General features: G+C 43.2%; 2 protein-coding genes across 13 annotated transcripts in view; one reads left to right on the plus strand and one right to left on the minus strand.

The window, feature by feature from the left end:
• CFAP74 (cilia and flagella associated protein 74) overlaps positions 1-6,130 on the minus strand; it is a 96,445-nt gene extending 90,315 nt beyond the window's left edge. For 3 of the 5 annotated variants that reach the window (XM_077311949.1, XM_077311950.1, XM_077311948.1), the window contains exons 1-2: positions 5,900-6,098; positions 2,907-3,040 (exon numbers count right to left, since the gene is read on the minus strand). The gene's annotated coding sequence lies outside the window, so the exon portion shown is untranslated. Of the gene's footprint in view, positions 1-2,906; positions 3,041-5,899 lie in introns of all 5 variants that reach the window. The other 2 variants (XM_077311954.1, XM_077311951.1) reach the window with 2 other exon arrangements.
• Positions 6,131-6,271: 141 nt separating this feature from the next.
• PRKCZ (protein kinase C zeta) overlaps positions 6,272-27,347 on the plus strand; it is a 70,078-nt gene continuing 49,002 nt past the window's right edge. Inside the window, exons 1-6 of one of the 8 annotated variants that reach the window (XM_077311957.1) lie at positions 6,272-6,309; positions 8,634-8,753; positions 9,478-9,597; positions 12,945-13,066; positions 16,637-16,726; positions 18,101-18,151. In XM_077311957.1, the coding sequence (XP_077168072.1) occupies positions 9,527-9,597; positions 12,945-13,066; positions 16,637-16,726; positions 18,101-18,151 (334 nt within the window). In that variant the 5' untranslated portion in view covers positions 6,272-6,309; positions 8,634-8,753; positions 9,478-9,526. Of the gene's footprint in view, positions 6,310-6,521; positions 6,738-8,633; positions 8,754-9,477; positions 9,598-12,944; positions 13,067-16,636; positions 16,727-17,585; positions 17,738-18,100; positions 18,152-23,972; positions 24,232-24,501; positions 24,645-24,869; positions 25,023-27,347 lie in introns of those variants that run through there. The other 7 variants (XM_077311958.1, XM_077311956.1, XM_077311961.1 and 4 more) reach the window with 7 other exon arrangements.

The raw sequence follows: 27,347 nt of genomic DNA on the forward strand, positions 1-27,347 counted from the left end.
TTTCAGTTGCTTGATCCAAGCAGGCTTCTTTGCTCCAGCCCCTCCTGGTAAATGAGATCATTTTCCCTATTAGTAATCCGTTAAACGGTTCTCATTCCCCACGGCCATCGCTGATATTCATAGCTCCGCGCTGATACCCTCACCTCTTTTTGACGAGGAACACACACACACACAGAGTAAGAAAGATTAGTTATCTTCATGGTGTAGGTGTTAAACGCAGGCCTGGTTTAAAAGGGGCTAAATAACGCAGGCGTGCCATCCGTCAAGCTCACTTGCCAAGGAATTACCATGGTGATTGCTTGTTTTGTAGTTCCGCGCTCTGAACTTCTGATAGGTGTTGGGCTCCAATACTGTTTCGAGTACAGCAAGCGAGAGGCTGGTTCTCGCAACTTTCTGTCCGGTGCCGTGCCGGAATCCTGCTCTTGTTTTCAAGGCAAACGCTTGGATTTGCCGCTGGCTTGAAGGGCAGGCAAACACTGCCCTGCTTCTCAGTAGATGTCAGGAAACTAGTGTGAACACCTGGATGACGTCTTGTGCAGAGTCCAGCCTTTGGTCAACCTAGCTCAGTACCATCTGTTCTGATTGGCTGTGGCTCGCCAGTGACCTTTGGTCTACCAAGCTCTGATTGGTAGGGATTCTCTGAGGCTTTTGGTCCACCTAACTCAGTATTGTCTGCTCTGATTGGTGGTGGCTCTGTATTGAACCTGAGACCTTTTCAGAAATATTATATATGGAGCTGCAGAAATTTTACTTTACATACATATATTTTACTTTACATACATTGATCCACCAGGAACATTTTATGGTTTTCATTCCCAGGAGGATGTATCTATGCTGGGGGTTTCCTCCCAGAAATGGCCAGGGATGTATGAGGTGATTCTCACTAGCAACCCGAAACTTGTATCTTTTTTTGTAGGATATGTGTGTATTTGGTAGAATACTACGTTGTGGGGTTCAGCAGCTACGAGAATGTCCATCTAATGCTTAGAGTGCTTATCAATAGCATCCAGAAACACGCATCTTGTGTTTGGGTGGATTTTCAGCAGTAGTCAGGTATGCGTACCTATTTGGGGGAAGGAGGGAAGGGTTCAAGTATCTACACTGCTGGGTAGGGCCCGGGGACACAGTAGCAGCCAGACCCGTGTATCTATGCTTGTGGAATACAAGCTGAATTTACTCTTGTCTCTGGCTGCCAGTTCCAAAGCCGATCCTTGATGTCGTTCCATAAGGAAGACGCCGATTGGCTTAAAATATCCCGCTTCCTTCAATAGCCTGCTTTCACCCAAATTGTTTTCTTTGGCAGAATTCCTGTCTTTAAAGCCTCAATCAGACTTCCCAAGCTGTTGCACAGCCTGTGATAGCATAAGCACAGAAATCTTCTCTCTTTCTCCTCTTTTGATTTAACACACACACAAAAAAAGAAAGGGAAGGGGGGGAAAGCCACACTGTAGCAAAATTGGATAAGCATAACGGATAAGCAACCCATGAAGATCAAGAGACAGAAATAGAAGAGGGGAATCAAAGAAAGACAGCTTGGTTCGGCTTCTTGAAATAAATTCAGGTCTTTTCGAATGCAGCCCTAAAAGAATGCAACCCGCTGAATGAAATGGGGTTTGCTCTTGAGTAGGCCTACTTGGGAGAGCTCCGGTTATATGTAATTCCAGGCATACTTTTGCACAGTCGGAAACCTGGACCTGGCTCAGGCTTCCTCTGGGGCCACTCAGCTGAGTCACTGGCCTTCCGCTATGGTTGCCAACTTTGTCAGGGGGAATTCCTGGAGATTGGAGGCAGAGCCTGGGGAGGGGACCTCAGTGGGGTACAATGCCGTCCAATTCACCCCCCAAACCTGCCATTTGCTCCAGGGGAACTGGTCTGGTTCCCTTGGCTACACTATACATGCCAAGTGGTTAAAAGCGACAGACTCTGATCTGGAGAACAGGGTTTGATTCCCTGCTCCTCCAAATGCAGCCAGCTCGGTGACCTTGGGCCAATCACAGTTCTCTTAGAGCTCTTCTCTCTGAGCTCCCTTACCTTCACCAACCTCACGGGGCATCTGTTGTGGGGAGAGGATGGTAGCATGGGGACTTCTTTGGGTAGTGAAAAGCAAGGTATTGAAAACCAGCTCATCATCTCTTCAACATCAGATGGTAAAGAAATCTGAATGGGAAGGCCAGCCTCTAGGTGGAACCTGAGGATCCCCCAGAACGATAGCTCATCTCCAGACTATAGAGATCAGTTCTCCTGGAGAAAAGGGATGTTTTGGAGGGGGGACTCCATGGCATTGGACCTCACTGTGATCCTTGCCCTCCCCAGGCTCCAGACCCAAATCTCCACGAGCTCCCCAACCTGGAGCTGGCAACTTTAGCCCCCCATCCTCTGCTGTTGCCTGGGGTACAGAGCGATACACCCCTGTCTGTATTCAGCCTCCTTCCCTCCCTGAGAATGTTTCCTCCAATGCTTAGTAACCAGCTACTGATTTTTCTTCCTCATGCATTTCTCTGATTTCCCCTCCTTTTAAAGATTCCAGTAGTTGCTGAAATCCTAAAACATTAAATAAATGATATACTGTTTTTGACTCATTCCTCTCCCCCTCCCCTACAGTGCTTCCTTAGATCTTGCTTGCCCTCTGCTGGAAGAACGGAACGTGCGCTGATGCGAGAGACGGTGATGTGCCAAGAAAAATAATTTAACCACTATTACAAAATAATAATAATAATAATAATAATAATAATAATAATAATAATAATAAACAACCCCAAAACACAACCAACTAAAACTTTGCAAACCAAATCAGTGGTGTAGTGGTTAAAGAGTAGCAGACTCTGATCTGGAGAACTGGGTTTGACCTTGGGCCTGTCACCATTCTCTTTGAGCTGTTCTCTCAGAGTTCTCAAAGGTCAACCTACCTGTGCATCTGTTGTGGCAGAGAGGAAGGGAAAGAGGTCTGTAAGCGACTTTAGGACTTCCTTGGGTAGTGACAAGCACGGTATTAAAAAAACAACTCTTCTTTTCCTCCTCTTCCTGTAAACTAGATGTCAATCTAAAAGAAAAAAGAAGGGAGAGAGTTAAAAGGAGATGTCTGGGGGTGGTGGTAGTGGGTGTGGATGCTAAATATGCAGAGCCAGAACAATAGCAAACCACTTATTTGGTCTTGCCCAACATGGGGTTGCCATGAGTCGCCTGTGTCTTCATGGCAGACAATCCTTTGCTCTGGCCTGAATGGCTCAGTCCAACCCAATCACCTTGGCTCCTGGAACTTAAGCAGGGTCAGCCCTCATTAGAACTTGGATGGAAAACTGAAATCACTCTTGGGTCTAAGCTTGCATGCAGATGCAACAGCCAAAAGGGGGAAGAGCTGGGGTGGGGGCTGTTATGTGCTGGCAGTGTTCCTGGTAGGGATGCCAGCCTCCAGCTGGGATAGGAAAATCTACTTCTAACGTGCATTATCTACTGTGTGCAGAATAGGCCAAGGTCAGGGTATCCCAGGCCATCCAGGTCAGGGCATGCTGGACTTCGGCCCACATTTTTAGGCTGGAAAGGGCCGTTGCTCAGTGACAGAGCACCAGCTTCAGATGTATAAATCTGAGATCCAGTCCTTAGCATCTCCGGTAAAAAGCCCTCCAGTAACAGGAATGCTTTAAATAATGTTCGACGTCAATGCTGCCAAGAGAAATTGTTCCAATCCCACGCAGAGGGGCGCTTGTTCCTGGCAACTGCTTTTCTTTGTTTTTCTTTTAAAATGTTGGATTAAATGGATCACAGGGAGTGGAAATCCACAAGCTTGCTTTTAAGATTAAAATTCCACTTTCTCGTGGAGGAGGAGAATACGGATGTCGTTTAATAAAATTATGCCCTGCCATTTGTGTCCCTAAAGGCACCTGAAGTTGCTCCTGATTAATTTAAAAAACGCATCCATGACAACCATTACACACAAAAAAGCGCTACGGGCATGAAATGCCTTTAAGAATGGCTTCATTTGCCATTTAGGGTTTGAATGGGATAAATTATACTCTGTCTTAAGACACAAAGGGTAAGGTGGGTTTGGGTCATGCCAGTGAAATCTTAAGGAGAGTTATGCTTTTCAAGGTCCATTGACGATGATGGACGTAGAAGCGTATAATGCTGTTTTAGAACTGCACTGTGTTTTAAAAAGTAAACAGAATTACAAACTGAATTACAATTTCCTCTTTTCGCCACTCCCTATGCTTTTAACTTCTCATGCATGAGATGAAGAACATGATAAGGGCATGTTTATAAAGAGTAGTGGTCCATGTCCGGCTAACCATGGAAGATGGGAAAGAGTCTTGGGTAGAGCATCTGCATGCAGAAGGTCCCAGGTTCAATCCCCAGAAACTCCTGCTAAATGGATTTAGTAGTTAGTTAAGTGAAAGATCTCTGCATAAGATCCCAGAGAGCCACTCCCAGGCTGAGTAGAATTAGAAGAGTTGGTTTTTATACCCCACTTTTCGCCACCCCAAGGAGTCTCAAAGCAGTTTTCAATCGCCTTTCCTTCATCTCCCCACAATAGATACCCTGTGAAATGGGTGGGCTGAGAGAGCTTTGAGAGAACTGTGACTGATCTGATCACCCAGCAGGCTTCATGGGGAGGAATGCTGATTCAGACCCAGTTCTCCAGATTAGAGTCCACTGCTCTTAACCATGACACCACAGTAGCTCTCAACAGACAATACTGACTTTGATGGATGGCGTCATATATTTGTTCATGAGAAGACAATCTTGGATTAAGTCTGAGCAAAACTCAGTGTTTTTAAAATTCCAGTAGTACCAAGGCAGACTCTTTTTCAGCACAATCACAGTGACAAAATAAATTCCAGTGGGCAGCTGCAGTGGTCTGAAGCAGGAAAGCAAAGCTTGAGTCTAGAAGCACTTTAAAGGCCAACAACATGTTGTGCAAGGTATCAGCTTTCATGAGCATGTACACTGCTTCAGAGAAAATTAATTAGCCCACTGGTTCTCTGCTACAGCTGTGTGTAATGACAGGGATACATTGAGGGGCATGTCTGTGTGAGAGCGCATGCTGCACTCTGTAAAGGCCGACATACCTCAGAGTTAATAAAGATACTCTTTGAGCTAATTTGAAAAATCGCTCCCTGGGGGTAGCTGGGAGTCCTGATCCTACTGGCAAGCATGAGTTTTGGAAAATAAGCCTTAGCTAGGAACGTGGCGCCATCTCCCGGCAAACGCATTGATGGTTTTTAAATGACTTCAGCCTCCAAGGCGCCTTCATGTAGAGAGCAGTCTGACCCAAGTTTGTGAACAAAGCTGCCTAGAGTTAATATTATCACACATACATTGTATTGCACACTAGAATTTGGAGGAATACATTTATTAGTAATGACACACATAAGCAAACAACAACAACACTTTTCTGATTTTTTTCTTATTTTAAGGGGGGGGGAGATACTAAGACCCAGACAATGAGTGGCAGACCATTCAATAGCATCACAGCTGGTGCCAGTAGATAAGGTACTTATTTCAGTATTTATTTTAAGCAACAATTGCAGATGAGGAGTAAAAAGAGACTTAACCCATCCTGTCCCTGCCATTTTCTCAAGGGAAAAAGCGACCTACTGAGCTGTTTCATTCAAGTGCAGAAAGCCTGCAGGCCCACCCCCAGTCCACACACCAGCTGAGCAGAGGTGAAAGCAGTCCAGAGAGGATGTTCTGCCACCGAGAAGCAGCAGGAGAGGAAAGGCTTAAAAACCACCGTGGCAGAGGGACTTCCAAAGGGGAGTGGGTAGGAGGGAGAGTGTCCATTTCTCATAATAACCACGAAGCAGCAAATTATAAGGCTAAAAAAGGAACCACAAAGCAAGAGCTGCCTTGCCTCAGATAGCTAATTGACAGACTGGAAAAAAAGCCAAGGAAACAGCTTCACCTGTCTAACTTCTGCCTGTCACACCCCGGAGCAAGGCCTCTTTAGTCAGAAGTGAAGCAGGCCTGGCTGCTTTCCTGGCTCGGGGGCAGCACTCACCACGACCGACGCCGGGAGTCCCACCCCAGACTCGGGACAACACCAAACTCCAGGTGGGACAAGGCAGACTCCGGTTGCTAAGCGGATCAGCACCGCCTCCTCTCTCTCTTCTCCCTTCCCTATTGGCTGCAGGCATCGTCATTCATCTCCTCTTTTTTACTATTGGCTCCCCGACGCCCCGCCTCCTCCTCTGGCCCATCCCAGCAACGGTCACCACCCCGCCCCCCACGCCCTTCCTTTTCGCCAGGTAACGAGATGCCCGCGGGTGATTGGCCAGGGCGCCACTTCCTATCCCCTCCGGGGATTGGCTCCAGGTGAGGGCGCGGGCGAGGCCACGAGCCCGCGGCGGCGCCTCTCGGCGATTGGTCGGCAGGTGCGGGCTGCGAGGCGATCTCATTGGCTGCCGGCGTGAGGGGCGCTCGGCGTCCGCCATGTTGGCGGGAGGGGGCGGAGTCGCGCTGCTGGCGGGTTGGGGGCGCTGAGGCAGGCGGGCGGGCGGGGAGAGGTGGAGGAGGGGAAGGTTGCGGGCGCGCTCACCGGGGATAAGGCGCGTGCGCGAGGCGGGCGTGGGGGCGAGGAACGGGGAGGAGCGGGAGAAGGACTGTGACCTGCCCCCCCCCGCCCGCCCCTTTTCTCTTCCTCATAACTTTGCCTCAGAAGTTGGAGCAAACTTCGCGGGGTGTGGAGAGGAGAGCGGGAAGCGAAGCCTGGGGGGAAGGAATTCCCTCCCCCCCTCTTTAGAGTACGTTTGTATGTGTGGTTTGGGGGGGGGGTTAGGTGGAGGTCTGAAGGGAAGCGAGCTACTCTGAGGAGGGGCAGGACCAGCCCCTTTCTTGGGTTTTTTTTGGAGTTGCAGCCCATGGGGTTGCCTCCCCCACATTTCCTCTTTCCCCCCTGAAAGGGTTTTATAATGGTGTAAAAAAACAAAACTGGGCTGAATGAGGAAGGGGCTGGGGTGGGGGCGTTGGTTGAGGGAAGTATTTATTGTAGCTTGCCCTATTGTGTTGGGGAAGTACTGAAGATCCTTGGAAGAGTGTAGTTTTTTAGTGGTCCTTATTTTTAGCGAGGAGTTGGGAGAAGAAAATTTTGTGGAGGGGAGGAGAGTGTTCAGGAGTAGCTGCCCTGAAATGGTTTAAAAGCTGCTTCTGAGGTTATAGTGAGGTGGCCGTGACTTTTTTCACTGGATTCCTGCCCGAAATAGCTTATTCCTAGTTTTGTTCTACTTCACGGGCAAATTGGTTTTCTGACCAGCTTGGGGAAATTAAAAAATTCAGGTTTACTTGTCAGTGTTATATGTAAATAGTACAGTTTGGGTATGGGTGCGGGAGGGGCAATTAAGAAATAGAGGAATTCTGGGGGGGGGGGAGTGAGTAGGAGGTTGGTTGATGTATTGCCAAGAAGTTTGGAGACTTTATTTTTTGTAAGCAGAAGCTGCCCCATGTTACCTTTGTAGGTTAATTTCATGTTAGCAGGTGAAGTGTTGAGGAAAGACTGAGAAATTGACACTTTGTTTTTCCAAAACAATAATGCTAATTTACTTTAGAGTTGTGTGTTTGGTTTAGCCAGTTTGGTGTAGAGGTTAGGAGTGGTTTGATTCTGCACTCCCCCACATGCAGCCAGCTGGGTGACCTTGGGCTCACCATGGCACTGATAAAACTGTTCTGACCGAGCATATAAGAGAAAAGTGGCATATAAGAATCAACTCTTTCTCTTTGGTTTGATCTTGTCTCCCCAAATGGTTCATGATTATTCAAAGCTCATTCTTGGCTGCTAGCACATTATAACTTTATATACATGGTACAAAAACGTTGGGGGGCGGTTGGAGTTTGGATGAGTACTATTCTCAAGGGTTAGAAGACCTGTTATGTTTTGGTGGGTTAGAATTAAGGAGTTTGTGTATTTGTGTCGGGAAGCCTGAAATCCTGAGTTTAAGGTAGAACAAAGTTTGATTTCCGTGGCACCTTTGAGACAACAAAGTTTTATTCAAGATATATATAAGCTTTCCTGTGTAAACATACTTTTTCAGTTACAGTGGAACAGAATTTGAGGAAATCCTGCTTCATTGTATCTTCTGAAGATATAATGGGTTTGCCATTTCACACCAACATGGCTACCCACAAGTTTGTGGTGATAGTGAATGCATTGGAATATGGAAAGAGGGAAGGCGATTGGGTGAATTGATAGTGGTTGATTAAGGTCGGTGGGAGCTGTTGTTGTGAAGAGTGTAGATGGGGAAAGCATTCTTAAGGGTTGTCTGTCTCAGTGCTAATCAGAGAGAAAACAGGTACAGAGTATGTAGAGGGCGAAAAGTACAGTCAAAAGAATTTGGCTGTCTAGGGAAAACAGGGAGGGACCTGAACTGGATTGAGAAAATCTTGGAAGAAGGCAGCATTTTTGAGGTGGTGGTGGAATTCCCAAGCTGAATTTATTGCAGGGAGTTTGAGGAGTTCCCTGGCAGAGTATAGGAGTGATAAAAATTAAAACCTTTTACGTTGAAGCCTGCTTTCATAACTTTGTTGCAAGACCATTAAAAAATTTGTGTGTGTCTTTATGGCTCTGGATATGATGTGTCAGAAAGAACCTGAAAATATTTTTCTCTCCACGTGGCTGCTGAATCTGTTCGTTTTTTTCTTTGCAGTGTCTGGAAAACTGTATCCAACTAGGTGTATTTTCATGGCTGAAGAAATGTATACCTTCCCAGAGTGCTTTCTGACAGAGGAGAGATAATTTCTCATCTTTGTAGAATTTTATCTAAAAGGTGAATTCATACCCTTTTAAAGAAGAAACATGATGATGTCCTGTAGAATTTACTTTTATTATATAATATTACAAATTGTGGAAGAAGGGAGAGTTGAATAATTTTGGCTAGATCCCCCCCCACTCTATTTCACAGCATAGGAAAAGTTCATGACCAATATAGTTTGTAGATATGGAACAGAGAACTCTGGAAACAAAACTATTTGTCACTTGTATATTTTATAACAAGTTTGATAGCAATTATTGTGGGCAATAGGTGTGTCAAATTCTGGTCACAGTTTTACTTGCTGAAAGCTAGGGTACAAATTTATTTTTGATCAGGGGAACAAGATCATGCAGTTACTCTATAATAGAACTATTCTTCAGTGGGTGCGTTTTTAAATGAACTGCCTAAAATTTCAATTCATATATGCTTATATGTAGTGGGTGATTTCAGAAGCTTTCGTGAAACTTTAGCAGCCCTGTGACAAAATAATGAGGTCACAGTACTGGAAAAACATGAACACAAATTGCCCCATTAATTAGTTGAGCCTCTCATCTCTCTGCTGATGTTTATGCCAGTTCAGTGCAGTATTTCCTCTTCTTCCCAGCTGTTCTGTTTTTTGAGCATTTATATATGGGTGGGTTTTTTGTTTATGCAGGGTGATGGAGAAGAAAAAGTGCACAGCTTTAACTTACTTAATGAATTATGGTTACTAATTTCTTCTGAATGATTTTGGCAACAGGCCCGTAAACCTGGGACTTGACTTCCCTTCTGATCACTGCTCAAGTATCATGCCAAGCAGAATGGGATCAAAATTGAATTTGAAGAGAGATGTCGTTAGAGTAAAAACTCACTATAATGGGTAAGTTTAAGGCTCTTTTGTTCTACGTTTTATTCATCCTCTATTTTAAACTTTTGGTTTTTATCTTGTTTGTCTACCGTTGTTTGTCTGCATTTCATTCTGCTGTTGTATGTAACTTTTATCCACTTCATAAGGACTGTGGTGATGACATGAAACGGGGTAGGAAATGCCAACTCGCATGGCTAAAACATGAATGGAAGCCAGTTTAGTAAAAGACATTTGAGGCGGAGCATGATGCATTCAGCATCTACAGAGGATCTAAGATAAGGCATTCATGATCAAAGTTATTTCTGACTAAAGAAACGGCTGTAGGGTAATAAAGGTCCAATGGGTAGGTAGAAATCAGTATCAGCTTGGTTTTGAGTGAGCACCACCTAAGAAATTTTATTTCTGCTTTGTACTATTGACCCTCCTTCCTTACTTCTAACAGTGTTTGAAGCATCTCTGGTTGTGGGGTATTTTGGTGAAATAAAGGTCACTTGCTCTGCTTATGGCACTAATTTCATAGTTATTAGGATTCTGGCCACAGTACTTTTATTGTGTTGCTCTAAGAAGGTACTTTGCACACCAGTCCTTGCAGCTCAAGTTACAATTCAGCCTTGAAAACCTAGGTTTCAGTCCCTTTGGCTTAACAAAACAGTCTGGTCCAAACAGTTCTGCTTCTGTATCAGCATGTCAGTCTGGTATAAAGCCTCGACAGAATAGTTGTGGCATGTTTTTCTTTGCACTGAGGTAATTGTTGGTACACCGCATCTCATGCTCAATCAGTTACAGCTTGGCCAATCTTACACCATCGTGACCCAGAGCATAAGGAGAGGTGATGTGGTGTAGTGGTTATGAGAAACATCTGTGGGAAGATGCTGGTTCAAATATCTTCTCAGCTCAGTAGAGGTCCTTCATGATTTCTCACCACCTCATAGCCTTGTGTGTGAGTCAGGTTTTCGCACTCATTGTGTGCCAGAATTGGCCCATGGCCTCTGAAATTCTCAGACGTTCTCCTATCCAGGTACTGTTTGAATGGACCCTATTTTCAGCCCTATGTGTCTGAAATACGTAAGTAATGCTAGCTTGTACCTTATAATAATATGGTAAGGATTGCTTTGCTATATAAGGAATAGTCTGGACACTAAAAGCACTACCCATGCTAATTAGTATTTTGTTGAACGTCTTTCACATTGTTTTTTGGTGTGTTCATATGCTGTCAGTGTGGGAAGAGAAATTACAGGAGAGAAATTCTTACATGAAATACATATTCTAGCTTCACAAGTCAGTTTTCAACAAAAATTGCTTAAACATTGTCCTTAGGAAACACCCCCCCCCCCACTGGGAGGTGATAGGGGAGTGAAAAGAACAACTTAAATGATTTGCAGTCATTCAAACCTAACATCTGACAGGTGGCCTGAACACTCAAACTGGTCAAAAGTTTGAAAAATCTTTGGGAAAGATGCTTTCCCCAAACAGGGATAATTTGGGGCCATATTTTGGTTCATGAACCCATTTATACTCATCCTAAAAAATTGTGGGTTTTTTAATGTGTTTTCAGTTCTCTCAGCTCTATCAGATTGTTGGGTCATTCTAATAATCCCGTGCAATGGAACAGTTATTCTCGGTAGGAAAGGGGTAAATCTGTCACCTGTAGTTTAGGATTCTTTAATTGCTGTGCTTTGATTTATTGATTGTACATAAAAGATTTTGTAAAATGCAGTCTGACAGGATACGAGTGTGTGCGGCAGGTTCTTCTTTCCGTATGATCAGGCATGTCAAACTGCAGGGAAACACCGATGTCAAACAACTGCAGAATTAGTGTCAAGAATTATTCAGGATGTTGCTAAATAATTTAAAGTGCTTGTCTGTTGATGGTACAACACACCTTTTGGTTTGGATGATTAAACATATAGCCTGTTAATACAAGCACGAGGAAGTCATAAAGTTCAAGATAGGTAATGTGTCTGCATATAATCTGGAGAGGGCAGATATTTGTCTGTCTTGGGTGTGACCGTGTTTAAAGCAATGTAAGTGATTGTACTGGATGACCGAAGTATAGGCCATATCCATATTTGCTAAATCTTTGATGTGTAAAGGGATTCCTTACTGATTTGCTTGGGTTATGTGCAATTCTTTGAATTCTTCTTAGTCTAACCCTGTTGACTGAATTAACCAGAAATGTGAGCAATGCTATTGCTAAGAGTATGTACTTAATTGTTACACCTCATGAGGGAGTCGATCTTAAAGCCTGAATGAAGGCAAGGTTTTTTCAAGTAGGATTAAAGGTCAGCAAAAGCTTCTGGTCTGTTACCAGGATACAGATAAGCAATGATATAATTATAGAATTTAGTGGCGTTGGGTATTTGGAAAAGCGGTGGTGGGTGTCTTTTTCAAAACAGTGAATTTTAGACCTCTAAAAGTTATCTGTAAGTGTTCTTGGTGGCCTCAAAATGATATTTATATTTCTATCATGATTATCCCACGGGCCTCTGATTTGCTCACGTCTATTCCTTTAGCCCTCATAGTCTGGTTTCTCTTCAGATCTCTTCGCCTTTTTCCTATTCGTTTAGCCCAGCTGTTCTCAACCTGGGGGTCTTGCAACCCCCAGGGGGGTCCCCAAGGCAGTGGTGGCCTCGGCAGCCCAAAGGGGAAGGTTGAGAACCGCTGCTTTACCTGCTTCTGCATCGGCGTCACCATCCTTGGTGACCCAAAGAGGGTCGTAGGGTTGCCCGTGCGCTGGTGATCATGGAAGGCCGAGGTGGCTAGCACCCCTCCACAATGCTGGCCGCCTCAGTCTTCCATTATTGCCAGCACCCTGGAGCGCACAACCTTATGACCCCCTTTGGGTTGCCGCCGCAGTGCGGCGGGGGTAACAGCAGCAAGAATGGCTGCTTTAGCCATACAGACAATCTGTTTACCAGCTAATTCTAGGGGTTTCCCAGGCTATGCTGGCAAACTGTTGGTGTTTAGTAGTGAGACTATCATAGTCCAGGATGACTTCTTACTGCTTATTGAAGGAATCTAGTAACTCCTGAGGAGTTATCGATTAGTTGTAAAGCATAGAGCTGTAAGGTTTATTTTTGCCATGGCTTGCATATGAACATCAACACTTTTACTGATAATTTTTAAAAATGGGTTAAAATTTTGTTTGCCTTGAGATTTGCTAAACGTTAGCTTTTTGACTTGTTGATGGGCTTCCTAAAATCTCAATAGTGAAAACTTCACATTTTCCATAACTATACATCTATGTATGGATTTATTAAAATAAATCCCATGTGCACTGTATTCTAGCACAGTAACACAGCATTTGCTTATATGGTATCTTTCAACTTACTGATTTCTGGGAATTTAATTTTTTTCAGGGATATCCTCATAACTAATCTAGGAGCATCCATGAATTATGACGAACTTTGTGACGAAGTGAGAGAGATGTGCAATTTACCACAGGAACAGCCAATTACCCTTAAATGGATTGACAATGAAGGTATTTTAGACATGTATAAATATGCTTTCTGCCAATATTTATCTCTGGTGCATTGTCGAACAGAATTACCTGGATGTCATAGAAACGTTAAATGGGTAATTTTTAAAATTTGGGCTAATTGAAAGGCTTTAAAAAAGTCACTTAAATATCAAGGGAACGTGACCCTATTTCAAACAGAGCTTCTGAATGAATATTACCTGGATAATCAGTGCTGTATTGCACCTCATGCCATTTCCTTCTTACAAGTTCAGATTCGCTGGCTTAGTGACATCATCAAATTCTGATCAGTGTATGGAACATTGATAAGTATTATATATGTGCTCTTTCCCAGTGTAATCCCAGTGAGTCCTAGAATCCCCATTAGGGCATAACAAAATCCTGTTTTCTCTTCACCCTAGACTTTCCCCTTGACATGCAGAGGCCTCTGTTTTCCCCACAATACTCTGATAAAGTATCTCCCTTTGTGTGTGGGGAGCAGGGAGATACACAGAGCTCTGTATGGGTATCCCCCCAGCACGCTGTTCTTCTGTAGGAAAAGATCCTGCCCATTATCTTTCCTCACATATCACATTCCATCAAGAGTACATTTTTTAAAACCTCTGCCAGTTTCTGGTGCTGAAGTCAAGTTTTTGCCATGTTTACTTGTTTGACAACACTGGCAGATAGGAGAGACAGATCGTTTAATTATGATGCGTATTTCTTAATTTGAATAAGGGTGTATATTGCCTGACAGATAAAAGTTCTCTAGCCCCTTTTTGTATGCTGCTCACGGCGTTTTGTAAACAAGCCGCATAATAACCTTGTTTGGCTGGGAATTTAGAATAATTTTATGGGAAAGGTAAGTAAACACAGATGTGCAACGCCTCAGTTAAATTATTTGTTATTGTCGCTGCTGAAAGCCGGTCTTTCCAAATTCCAGTAGGCAAGCCCTGCAACTGGGCACTGGATACGGAGTGAAATGGAACTCCTCCAAATTCTGTGTCATAGTTCTGTGTTGGCTTGTTTTGTTCCTGCTCTCAAGTTGATGCTTCCTTCACCACTGTGGGGGAATCAGACATGTTGCTGTCAGACGTGTGATTTCTGTGATTTTCTTGTGCTGCAGGACACATGAGATGGAGGTTTTATTATCTCTTTTTGATTGGTAAACCTTTTCTGGACATCCAGGATATTGTTAACTGACTAAATATTTTGACTGCTACCTTGCTTAGTACAAGCGTGAATATTGCTTTTAAGAATTTTCTATATACTACTCTGAAAGGTTCCCCAAATCTCTGCCAGGGAAAGCCCCAAGAAAATCTTATTTGTATGATTGTATGGTCTATCACTGCAGTATTTACTTGGGAGGTCAATCCTGTATGTACTTCAGCTGTGCTGTGCTTGACTGCCCCTTTTTAAAAGGTATTTTTAAAGCTGACAGACTTTACATAAGTGACAGTGTTCTCTTCAGAGTTTGCTGGGTATTCCCAGAGAACAAGAGAAGATTTAGAATGAAGCATTGACCAAGCCTCTTACTCAGATGTTTTGGGTTGGTAGGGGAGTCAGTCCTTCTTAATAAAAGATAAGAGGGAAGTTCTGAAGAAACAGTTCTAACGTTGTTTGTACATGTTCATGGGTAATTGCTGTTTGAAACCTAACACTTTCCTGGAAAAGAAGAAAGAAGCATTTTTCCTTTCATAACCTATCTCTTAGTGAAATAGGAAGGTTTCTGAGGCCTTACATTAAAAGAGCCCCTTATTCCAGTGATATAGCACTTGACACTCCTCCCGCTTCCAGCTTAGTAGAGTAGAGTAGTGAGTAGAGACTACACCTTGTTACTGTTGAATGATCTGGTTTCCATTTGAGCATGGCTAGGTGTTCACTGTGGCAGGGCAGGGCTGGGCCAAAGGTAAATAAACGACCTTCCGGTTGATATTGGACTGGTTCTAAATCTCCTGACTCAGTAGTCATAGGGAGTCTACATTGCCTACTAATTCTTGTCTTGAATGTAGCTCAGGGCAATCTTTTCCTCCCTTCCTGTTTTCCAGTTTTCCCATCAAAAGCTGACCCCCATTTTCTAAGGCAAGAAGTCCAGTTTTCTCTCTGTTCTTGCTCAGACTACAGCCATTTCTGTCCAGAGCTGAATAAGAACACGGGCATAAATTGCTGAGTAAAAATTAGCTGCATAATCACCACTTCTGTTTTGGCCTCAATGTTCCTCCTCCTCTGTAAGTCAGTGGTCTTCATTGGCTGCTATAATCAAGTCTTTTTGTAGCAGTTGGTTTTGGTGTTGGAATTTCAGTTGTGGAATTTGGATCTTTAGGAGCAGGTACCCCACCCCATGTATGCCCTGACCTGGATGCCCAGGCTAGCTCGATCTTGGAAGCTAGACAGGGTTGGGCTTGGTTAGTATTTGAACGGATGACTGAGGAAATCCAGGGCTGCTACACACAGTCAGATAATGGTGAGCTACCTCTGTTGGTCTCTTGCTTTGAAAACCCCAGAGTCTTGATAGCACTTCCCCCCCCCCCCCCGCCAAATACATGGGTTATAAATGCAGCCTGCAATTGTGATTGGTCTGCCACAGAGAGAGCTGTCTTGTAGCTTTGCCCAGCTGGTGGATTCCAGGGCTTTGACAAATATTAATGAGTTCTGCCTGCTGTAACCCAGAGCAAGTAACCTTCTCTCACCTGACTGTATTGCCATCCTGGTATCCTTGTAGGAAGGGGTGACAGTGTGATGTGATAAAACAGTGCACAGTGTTGCACTGATTTTCAGACATGTGCTTTGAGCTACTTGACAAGCTCCCTTTTAAGACCAGGATAAACAGGTAATAAATGGATGGTGTAGTCTTCTTCTGTAAGTGAATGTTCTGTTTTCTTCTACTTGATCTCCTATGATGTGTTCAGTTAGAGGTTTGTTTAGGAAACACTGTCTTCACATAATAATGGAGGAGCCTGCTGATTGTGGCTGAACAGACTGTCTGGTGGCCTGTCTTTCTTGTCAGTCAGAACTAAAGCAATGCAAAAGTTAATGCAGCAAAGATGTTCCATAGTTTGCCGTTTACCTATTGCCTCTCTTTTAAAGTGTGCCTTCCATACTCTGGAGTTCTAAGGGCCTGCATGCAGTGATCTGCTGTTTGTACACAAAGCCTTCAGTTTACACATTCCCACTTGAAAAAAAAAGTGCTGAAATGCTAGGGCAGTATATTGTTGCTATTATGATTTTGGTAAAATACTCTCTCTGAGGATCAAGGGGCTGTGTATGGGGGTCTACATTGAGGAGGGTGTGTGCTTTTAGCTCTTCTTTGTAGCAATAGGTAGGAGGCTGTCTGAGGCAGTTACGTGTGACGTGTAATGGGTTGATGCTTAGAATGAGCCCTGGGGGGAGGCTTTGTGGTCCTTTCTTCACCCTAGCCTTTCTAGTAACACTACTTCTCTTTCAACAAGTAACACTCTGATCTCCAAGGCTCGTGATTTTCTTCCTTAACAATGTGAGTTTTGGGCCTGGCATTTTGGCAGTATGGCACACTTTTGACAGCTTGAAACCACAGCTGGTCCTATTCTCAATTTTTCTGTGTTTTGTTGTTGACAGGTGACCCATGTACCATTTCATCTCAGATGGAACTGGAAGAAGCGTTCCGCTTGTACTGTCAGCAGAGGGATGAAGGGCTTATTATTCACGGCAAGTGTCTTGTCTGAAGATGCCTTAACTGTTACGAGAAATACAGGATTAGTAAATTATCAAGGGACAGCTGAGTCCTGAGCAGAAAAAAAACAGAATCCTGTGGCACCCTTAAATGCATCATGTGATTAGCTTTTTAAGACCAGATTGTACCATCAAAGATATAAAGTCGTAACAGGGGAAGCATGTTGTGATTCACCCTGTTCCCACAGAGTGCCTTCCACCCTTCACAAGCACGCTCTCTCTCTCTCGTTTAGGGTTACAGGTAGATCAGGTGTGTCATCAGCTATCTTGTCTCTTATAAAATAGAGAGAGCCATGACTATTTCACATACTCCTGCTCACAGAGATACCAAGAGACAGGGTAGTTTTGGCCCCGTTTAATAATGCCACCTCATCCAGACACTGCACAGAACTCAAACACTTGCCTCATTCACATGCTGCCATCCATTATTTGTACCCTAATATATTTATATTTATATTTCTGCTGAGATCTTAGCTCATGTATGTGTTTCTTTCCCTGAGACAGCCAGCCACAGGATTAAACTAGGAAGTTAACTTTTGTTTCTGATTCAAACATAACATTAGACTAGATCAGGCAAAAGTTACAAAGCTTCTTTTCAGTTGACGTCTTCCAACATTTGGGACCCTGCGCTACAAACTGACTCATTTTAGTCAGGTTTAAGCAGCTCTTTTCTGCAATTTCACTGAGCCAGACACCCTCTTGACTGCCTAACTGCTGTCTTCAGTTCTCTTAACTGCCATTTTTCAACAGCCTCCCTCGCAAACGTTCTGTCAGCTCCCATTGGCTGCTCTTAGGGAGAGGCGGGGTCTAACCTTTCTGTTACCAATGTTTTTACATCGTGAAACAAAAAGGCTAAACAGCACAAGAGGTTATACGGGGCAGAAATGAAAACTGGATGCAGTCAAAAGTGACATTGAAATCCTCACATTAGCAGGCTCTTGTCTAATAAGTTGTTGCTCAAACTGGTGGCCATCAGAGAGGCAAAAAGTCAGGTTTCTTTTTACCAGCTGTCTTTTAGTGGTCCTATGCTTCCCCTCCTTCCATTTTCTGTACTGGTTCCATGTCGCTTCCATGCAGATATCAGATTCTGAAACTAACAGAGTTGGAATCTTCCTGTATAATCTGTTGAAATTTCGTGTCAGGCCAGTGGACATGGGCAGGTGTATGCTGGGGCTGGAGGGAGGGAGGAAAGTGGAGTGAGAGGAAATAAGCTTTAACGCCCTCTCGGCATTGTTATGGGACTAGATTTTTTTTAGTGTTTTATAGGGTTTTTACGTTGTAAGTTATTTTCTAAAATGGTGACTAGCTAGAGATATCATTGAATAATAAAAAAATGTCATTCTGTTGCAGTCTTCCCCAGCATTCCTGAAAGGCCGGGCATGCCGTGTCCTGGTGAAGACAGTAAGTATCAGAAAGGGATACATTTGGGAATTCTTGTTGTTCAGTTTCACAGGATTGAACTCCTATCTTACCGCTTTTTAATTTGTTTTGTTTCTGTCCTTGACTGTGTTTGCAATCTATTGCCGGGTCTAAATCTTGTGAAAAATATTTAAATATAAGAACGATGAAGAAAAAAGCGTCATGGTGTTTTAAAGTTAATGAATGATAATCCTTTTAACATCTGTGGTAAGGCCATATTTATTGGCTTTTAAACTGAATCACTTAGCAGTCTAGTGGCAGTAAAACATTGTTCCAAATGCAGTCATGCTTCTACTTTTAACAGTGTGACTATTACAATAGTCTTTTATGGAAAGGAAGTGGTCCAGAGTTTCAGTCGCAGCTGCTAAACCAAAGTCTTAATTTTTTTTTAATGGTTGCCTTCAAGCTTCAGAAAAAGAAAGTATGGATGGTAGCATGCTGAGAAATATAGGATGTCAAGATTTGTGGGTGAAGGCTAGCAAACTTAGATTGATTCAAATGAGTAGCCGTGTTGGTCTAAAGTAGCACAATAAAATCAGAGTCCAGTAGCACCTTTAAGATCAACAAAGATTTATGCAAGCACTCTTCATCAGACTAAGAACTGACCATCATTCTATTCCTACTGTTATGATGGTCAGTTCTTAGTCTGACAAAGGTTCTTGCATTTGAAAGCTCACACCTTGAATAAATCTTTGTTGGTCTTAAAGATGCTACTGGACTGTAAACTTAGGTCTTGGCTAAGGAACTGGTATATTAATTTTCTGGCATTTCCGCTTGAAATGCCGGTACATCCAAATGCACCTGACCTATGTAAACTAGAGTTGCCAAATACAGATTGGGAATTTCCTGGATATTTGGGACTGGAACTGGGAGAGGGACCTCAGTGGAGTATTATGCCATAGTTCCCACCCTCCAAAGCTAGGGGAGCTGATCTCAGTAGTATGGTGACAAGTTGTAATTCTGGGAGATCCTCCTTGCTTGTGCTGGGGAGTTGGCAATCCTAATGGGGCGATTTGTGTCATCCTAGGAAGACCTCATTCAAGTTAACATTTAAATGTTAACATTTGCATGTGCACACTTTATCTGTTGCATGATACATATGCTGGTTTTTGGTATCTTACGTACAGGGAAAAAATTGCTATGCTACAGCTCCTGCTTAGTAGCATTTTCTCTAAGACAGCACAGTTGAACCAGGACCTGCCATTTGAAAATTGCTTTTCCTGTGCCAGTACATTTCATTGTCTCCTTGGTTTTCAGTGGCTGTGACTTGCCTGCGAAACAGAATAGGAAACCTGCTTCAAGATCTGGTTGCCAGCTCTGGTTTAGAGGCAGAATGGGTTTTAGCAGTACCTGTTATTTGCCTTATTTAGATGCTGCAGCAGCTTGTGGTTCATGCAAACCAAGTGGAGCAGGGAATTGGTACACCTGCCTGGAGAAACTCCCTGGGGATCGAACTGTTCTGAAGTTGTGAATGATGATTAGTTGAGAATGCAGTCAAAAGTGTCACACATTGATTTTGACTGGAATTTGCTTTAGTTCAAGGGTATGGTTGATACAACCAGTTTGCTAAAGCTGAGCAAATATGGGGCTGCTCAGTGCCTGGATGGGAGACCACCTGGGAATTTTGTGTTGTCTTAAGTTCTGTGGTGAATGGAAAGCAGGATTAAGATGAATAGGCTCCAGTGAAATTTTATAAATTGTTAAGGAAGATGGCATACTTCCTCCCACTTAGTTATAATGTAGTTGTTTGGAGCAGAAAGCCAGCATTTTGTACATTGCTACACATTTGGTAAGAGCTGTAGGCAAGTGCAGTTACCTACAATCAATTAAGTGGTGACTGACTCTTACAATACAAACCTAGGGCCAATTGCCACAATCCTTTCTGGCATGTCACCTTACATTGTTGACTTTGTATTGTAGCTCTGCCTGCAGTGATGATCTGATTACTTCATCACCTGTGCTAATAAAGTTTTGGTTCTCTGAGGTAATACTATATAAATCCATGTGGTATTATTGATTACTGTTTTGCTTACTGTTATTTAGCCACAGATTCAGCATCTCTCCAGGGGAACTGGTAGATTGGGCCTGCTGGGGAGGGTAAAGTGTCTGACATGGGGCCCATTTGCTTATTCAGTAGAAGAAGAGTTGGTTCTTATATGCCGCTTTTCTCTACCAGAAGGAGTCTCAAAGCAGAGAATCAAACCTGGCTTGCCAGATTAGAAGTCGGTGCTCCTACCCCCTGCACCAAGCTGGCTCTCAGTGAGTGAGTAGTAGGTAGTTTGTGAGTCTAGGGATAATTTTTAATTTCTCAGACCTAGTCCCTTGGTCCAGAGATTCCCCGTTTTGATTTTGCTCCACCCCTGTGTAAACAGAAGCCGAGATGCCTACCATTTTCTTTTTCCTTGGTCTGTATGACCTCTATAAAATTGTACAAGTTTTCCAGCATTATTTGGCAGATTTCTTATTGTGTTTTGACCTTAAATTACCTTTGCTGTACTTAAGTGTCACGCAAACAGCATGCGAGCATCCTGTAGTATAGCACAATAGGAAGGTGATAATAAGAAGTGGGAAAGTTAAGCTGTTGACATATTGTAAATATTAAAAGTAAGATCGGGGACACTTCCTCGTCCATAATTCTTAGATGAAACATTGCTGTGAGCTTGCATATGTGAGCCAAAATTTGTAAAATCAGACCCAGGATTGCACAGTAGTATCCTGGAGACTCCCCACAGCATCTTTTGTTTGGATGTTGTTTATGTCTGCAGCCTTATGGAGTCTGAGAAGGGCCATTTACAGTGAGTTGCTATCAGCAGATACCTAGAATTTGACCCCTCTATGTCGATAGGACCATTCCTTCCACCTCCTGCCTCTCCCCCATAAACCCTCCCCAAGCCCGCTTTGGGGCACTGTGGGCACGGGGGGTGGGGGGAGAAGGCGTCCTTCGCGGCCCACCTCCAGTTAGTCGACAGACCACATGTGGTCTGCGGCCCACAGGTTTGGGGATTGCTATTTTAAAGAACAATACTGAGATTTCATGCTTGGGGTATTACCCATTGTTGTTAGGGCTATTGGAAGACCAAGTCTGGCTAATTCAGACAGTTTGTGTCAGGTGTCAAATTTAGCAAGAAAAGCTGTATTATCTCAGCATTGTATGTTTTAATCATATAAAAATGCTTGTGGTTATCCCAAGTATGTGGAAATAGTGTCCAGTATCTCAAAGTGATGCCATATTATTAAGGAATTAGTTAAAATAGTTTCTTTAGACAGTTGGCAAAGGACCCTTGATTAGACAGTCAAGTTATAAATTATGGATATATATATATAGAATAAAAGATTAGCGCATCTTGATTGACCTAGTTCCTTGCTTATGAGTATAATGCTCACCCTGTCAATGTGCTAGTGGTCAGGTTGAGTCATGCTTGAACTGATTGAAAAACCTGCCTGGTAAAATATGCTTAGTGGGTGATATTTTTAAAAAATTGACTTCTTAGAATTTAGTGAATTAATTCTATTCTCTGTAGATTGGGGATCTTCCAGGGAACCTGGTAAAACAAGAGCTGGCTGTATTGATCGATTTCCAGCCAATAAATGATATAGGCTAGGATCAGTCCATAACTAGGCTTGGGAGCTATATTGCAATTATGTTATGCACAAATATTAGTGCCACTTGCATGTAAAACAATTTACTTTCAATTAGTGCCATCTTCAGCAGCATCTAAAAAGTCACACAGGATGAAATCTTCAGTAAAAATTCAATAGATGTTACTACTTGCTATATTTTCCCACTGGATATAACTAGAGCTGAGCCTTCAACAATTTTTGCAAATGTTGGTTTAATTGATTTTTTTCTTTTAAAATTCTACTTTTGTTTGTCTGGTGTTTACAGTGCACCATATTTAAACTACTGTGCTTGCCTGGAAATTATTTTAGGGGGCAAGAGTGATTTTTTTAAAAAGAAAATTCTGCTAGCTTGAAATAGGCTGCTGCTTAAATTAGCAATCTGTTAGCGCAGACTAATTTTCATCAATTGTAGAAAAATACGGAAGTTCTGGAATGTATTAAATAGAGAGCAGTTGGGTAAATTGCTGTTCCCCAATGTATTGAAAAAGCACATGTTACTCATATCTGGTTATGAATATACTTATTTATAATTTTCTCTGAACTGTTGACTTCTGTTATCATTTTTATGAGATCAACCATGCTTTTTCTTGCTAAGCTTGGTCTGCTTGGAAGCACTGGAGTTATTTTCATATAAATGCTGTTAAACTTTATGATTTTTAAAACAGTAAACTAATCTGAGGTTCCTCAGTAAGGGCACCTATGGATGCTATAGCACCCACCACTACTTGCTTCTGGTGCCCATTGAACGTTCAGAAAGTGGACTAGGTGGTTACAAGGTAGGGCTTGCTTGGGGTTTCAGTGACTTTTCCCCTTCTTTCCATCACCCCCCCCCCACACACACCAGCTTTCCTTAAGGCTATATTCACCTTCTGCCATTCTTTTTTGCAAAACTAGAAGGGAGAGTTATTGTGCTTGCCCTCACCTCTTGCAGCAGTCATTTTGCGTTTGGTTCCACTTCCCGTGGTAGCCATGTTGACAGAGGTGCCAACAGGCTCAAAAATGTTGGGGATCATGCTTGCATCTTGCTTTGATTCCATGAGAAAATAAGAAAGGAATATGTCCTATGGAATAAAAAACCCACAAGTATTCCATTATTTTCTGAGCATTGTTTTGCACCTGGCATCATCCCACAATCAGCTGTACAAATGGTGTTAAACCAATGAATTTGACTATGTGGTTTGATTCAGAAGGTGACAAAATAGCGCTGTATCTTGAAAAATAATCGGTAATCAGGTTTTCCTGATGCTCTGTGTGAATATCTTAAGATTGCTACCTTCTAATGTTAAAAAAACCCAGTGCTCTCAGTTCTTCAAATCTGAACTTGTAATGATCCCTGCTACAGTGCCATCCTGCCACTTGTTACCTCTGGGTTGGGTAATTCCTGCCAATTTGATGGTGGGGATACAAGAGGAACCTCAGCGTGGTACAATGCCATCCCCACCCTCCAAAGCACCAGTTTTTTCCCCAGGAACTAGCCTTGGTAGTCAGGAGATCTGTTGACCTCACACTGGAGGCTGGCAACCCTACCTCCAATTCCTGTCTGAGTTCTCACATGGGTGAAAAGGTTATCTCTATTCCTTAACCAATAGTACTACGTTTCCTGAATCAGGGTTGGTAACATGTATACAGATCGGAATTGAATTCCTGCTATGTAGGGGGAAGCTGTAAGTTATTGGAGCTTCCTACTTGCAGGGTCATGGATTCGAATTGCTTCATAGCTGCAAGTTGCCACGATTTATTTATCCACCTTTCTCACTGAGACTCCAGGCCCTTTGTATAATGGATCACCTGCGTATCCCTGGGTTTAAGAAGCATTCATCTTAAGTTTGTTTGAAGTATTTGCAAGGCATTGGTGGCTAGAAATAGCTTCTTCAGGTGTGAGACCCTGTGGGGTTTTGTGAGGGGAACAGCTTGGTTTGTTGCTGCGGTATGTTTTTAGAAAAGCAGTCGACAGCTGTCAGGTTTGAGTTTTGAGCTGGGTTGCTGTTTTTGATATTGTGTGCTCAGAGCTCTAACAAAAAGCTCTCTGTTTGTAGCTGCTGCTCTTCATGTGCATCTATTAGAAAAGCCCCCACTATTATATAGGAATATATTTGTGCTTTCTGTCATCGGCTCCTTGACATCCATGCCATGTTTTAGTTTGTGCCTCAGCTGCTAGCTACAGCCTCCCAAGGGAGCCAGTACCACCCGTGCCTGGATACATGAGGCAGAGAGATGTGAACGAGAGTGAATAGGATAACCAGGCTTCCATGAAATATTTGCTCTCAATGTTCTGGCTGATTTTGTCTCTTGTCCTTCTTTCTGGTGTCCAGTGGTATTCAGACAGCAGCATCAAATGAAATAAGGGCAAGGAGAGAAAAAAAAAATCTCCTTGCCATACCTACTGCATTTTGTAAAGCATAAAGAATTGCATGCTGAGGAAGCCCAAAGAATAAAACCCAGTGAGTAATGCATTTTTTTTTGTGTGTGGATTTTTTCCCTTCCTGATGTGCCTTTACTGCGATTGTTATGAACTGGGGCCATTGATGCAGTATGTCTGTGCTTGTGGTGCAGTAGATAATAGAAGTCAGCGTTTTGGTTTATCTATTTGCCTTCTCCTCCAGTTCCTCCTTTGCAACCGTGATTGCTACAAACACAGATATCGCTGCTTGCTTCTTGCGTGTGCTGGGATGTGGCTGAAAGAGCCCTGAGAAATACCAGGGGAGGGGGAGGGAATTGCCCTGAAAAGACGTGTTCTTGCCAGGTGACGGGGTGTTTTTTTTTAGGGGGAAGATCAGACAGAGGAGTATGCAGAGTGAGTGGTGATGCTGCTAAGAGAGATTAATGAAGGAAATGTATCCCAAAAAACCTGACGGTATGTGTGCTGGGCCCTGTTTATTGTAAGAGTGTCCTTTTATTGCACAGATTTATTTCGTGACTCGGCTAGACGGGGGCTACGTTGCAAGAATCCTATAACGAATTAGTGCATTCTGTCGTCATCCTGAGGAGAAATAGGACGTACTGCATTGCTACAATGGGCTAAATCAATATGTTTAATGGTCAAAATATATTTTGTACAGTAGCTGGTGCTAACACATCCTAATGGCTTTTTCGGCTGAGCAGTGAGATGGAAGAGTATTTTTTGCTCCTCTCTGTTTCGCAGCATTTAAAAATAGGATTTGTCTTCAGTAATTGAATCGTGGAATCTGATCGCTAACAGTGGCGTCTGATGTTATATGAAAAGTCTTGTCAGGTACAGCTGTGATATTTGGTTTTTGTATGTATACAGTGCTTGTTATTGCTGGCGATATCTCACTTGCCACCCATCTCTGGAAATAGTAACCTAGGATGCCGGGCGCTTTTTCTGTTTTAATTGTCATCTTTGCATTTGAATGTATTGGATCGGTGTGGCATCTTATGTCGTGCATACTGAAATGACAGGGAATAATGGTCTACGGCTTGTTGCGCTGTGGCCTGTAAATGTTGTGCAAGCTCATAGGGACTGGTTTCTCCTTCATTTGTTGCTGTATTAGCAGCGATGATTAGGTTATTCAGAGCACGTGAGCCAGTCCCATCCCCCAGAGAAGAAAGGAGCGATTGCGATTATAGATGATTCTGAAGATGTTTCCTTGCTCGCAGAGGGCAATTCTTTTGTGCAGCAGCTCTAAGGAGTGGGATTTTATTGGTTAGAGGTGTGTGTGTGCAGTGGGAGGGGGTGAAGAGTAAGTGCAACCTCCTTTGTGAAATAAAAACAGATACGCAGGTATTAAAGCTAGCTCTCTTAGTTACTGAGGTATGCGTGAAATCCTTGTTCTGCCCTTCTCATGTGTATTGTGTGCCTTCTCTTTGCTTGTACATGTTTTTTCCCCTCAAATCAAGGTAAATCACAAAGTAGATAAATGTTGTAAGCCAGATTTGTACATGTTGGTGACTTAAGTAGGATTATGTGGGGCTTGGTTCTGGTAGTTCACCTGGTGTTTAAAAGCTGAAATGCCAGAAGTAAATGTGTGGGATTCAGAGGTCCTGGGACCTGGCTGCCCAGGACAGATTTTGAGCTTCTCAAACCAGACATGCCAGACTTTTTGAAAGTAAGGCACCTTTCATAAGCAGAAGACCCAGTGTCTGCATCTTTCCTTAAACTAATAAATCCTATTATCCATATCCAAGCCTTTAAGTATGACTAAAACCTTTTGGTTTCTGACCCAAGTCTGTACTGCTGTTTGAAAGGCATTTCTAGGTTTGGGTTTCCAGAAGTTAATCCATAACTTTGGGTGCTGGTAGTAGTTCTCTGTATCACATACACCTCTACTGTCTTGTACATGCTAGTTTAAAAGGAGCTCCAGGAGAAGTTGGCAAGGGGCTGTTCTTCCAGGGCTTTCTCAACCAGGGTTTCTTGAAACCCTGGGGCTTGTTTGAGTGCCCTGGAAGGGTTTCTGGAATGGATGGGAGTTAATTATTTTTATATATTTTCTAAAGACGTGATATAACCATATATAGTCATGTTGACCTGGCCCCCACCTCCAAAATGGCCAATGATGGGCCTGGAGGGGGGAGGAGGAAGAGGTGGGGCCCTAGGTGGGGCATGTACATAGCTATGCTTCCCAACCATATTCTGCACAATCATGCCACTTCCAGGGTTTCTTTGTTTTGGGGGTTTCTCAATGGTAAAGTTGAGAGAGGGCTGCTCCTGGGCATACAAGGCAGCAAATGGTGACCAGGTGGAGGGCAGCAGGAGACACAGAGGGGAATACCTGACAACTAGAAAGGAAGTTGGGAATCCTGACCCATGGGAAAAACCTTGGAGGGCAGGCCGGAACAGGCCTATTCCGCCACAGCAGCCATAGTTAATGGCTGCTGGTATAACTCATGCGTAGGGCCATGTGCCCATAAGAGGAGTGGTGGTAGACTGTGTAGAATCTTTCAGGCTGCTCTTGGTCATGTGTCGGAGATCGCATCTGCGCTGGCACCTAGGTCTTCAAAAGTGCATCCTTCTACTCCAAGCCCTCTGAAATGGTTGGGCTTGAAGTAGAGGAACTGAGCACTGAATTACACTGTTAGTCTACTCTGTCCCCACAAACTTTGCATAGCTTTGGGTAATTTTATAAAAAAACGAAATCATTCAGCAAAGCTGGAGATGATAAACAGTTGGGAATGTGGAACTGAGCTGATCCTGTTAAAGTTTCCTCTTACTGTTATAAGCAATAGTTTTTAAACCACCCTGCAAACGAGCCTCTCAAGGTTATTACAGTCTTTCGTGTTAATTGTCAAGGGCAAATCTTCACTTGCTCTCATTTGCCACAACTTTGCGTTTTCTATGGAATTGCGCAGAAGAAGGTAGAATCTACAAGTCTGTATCCTTAGTTCAGGAAAAAAAAATAGGCATTTAGGCTTAAAGTCATTTGCAGAACTAACCCCCTCCCTAGTCGTTTAGCCTATGTGCACAGTAGCCCCACAAGCCAGGTTCAAACTGGTGCAGTGTAATACCTATAATGTAATGCCCCAGGGCATGGTAGTCTGGATAGATAGATTCATATCAAGATGATTGTAAAGTTTGTGTTTAAATTGCCATGAAAAATTG

This window comes from Paroedura picta, chromosome 15 (assembly GCF_049243985.1).
Source record: "Paroedura picta isolate Pp20150507F chromosome 15, Ppicta_v3.0, whole genome shotgun sequence".
Taxonomy (NCBI): domain Eukaryota; kingdom Metazoa; phylum Chordata; class Lepidosauria; order Squamata; family Gekkonidae; genus Paroedura; species Paroedura picta.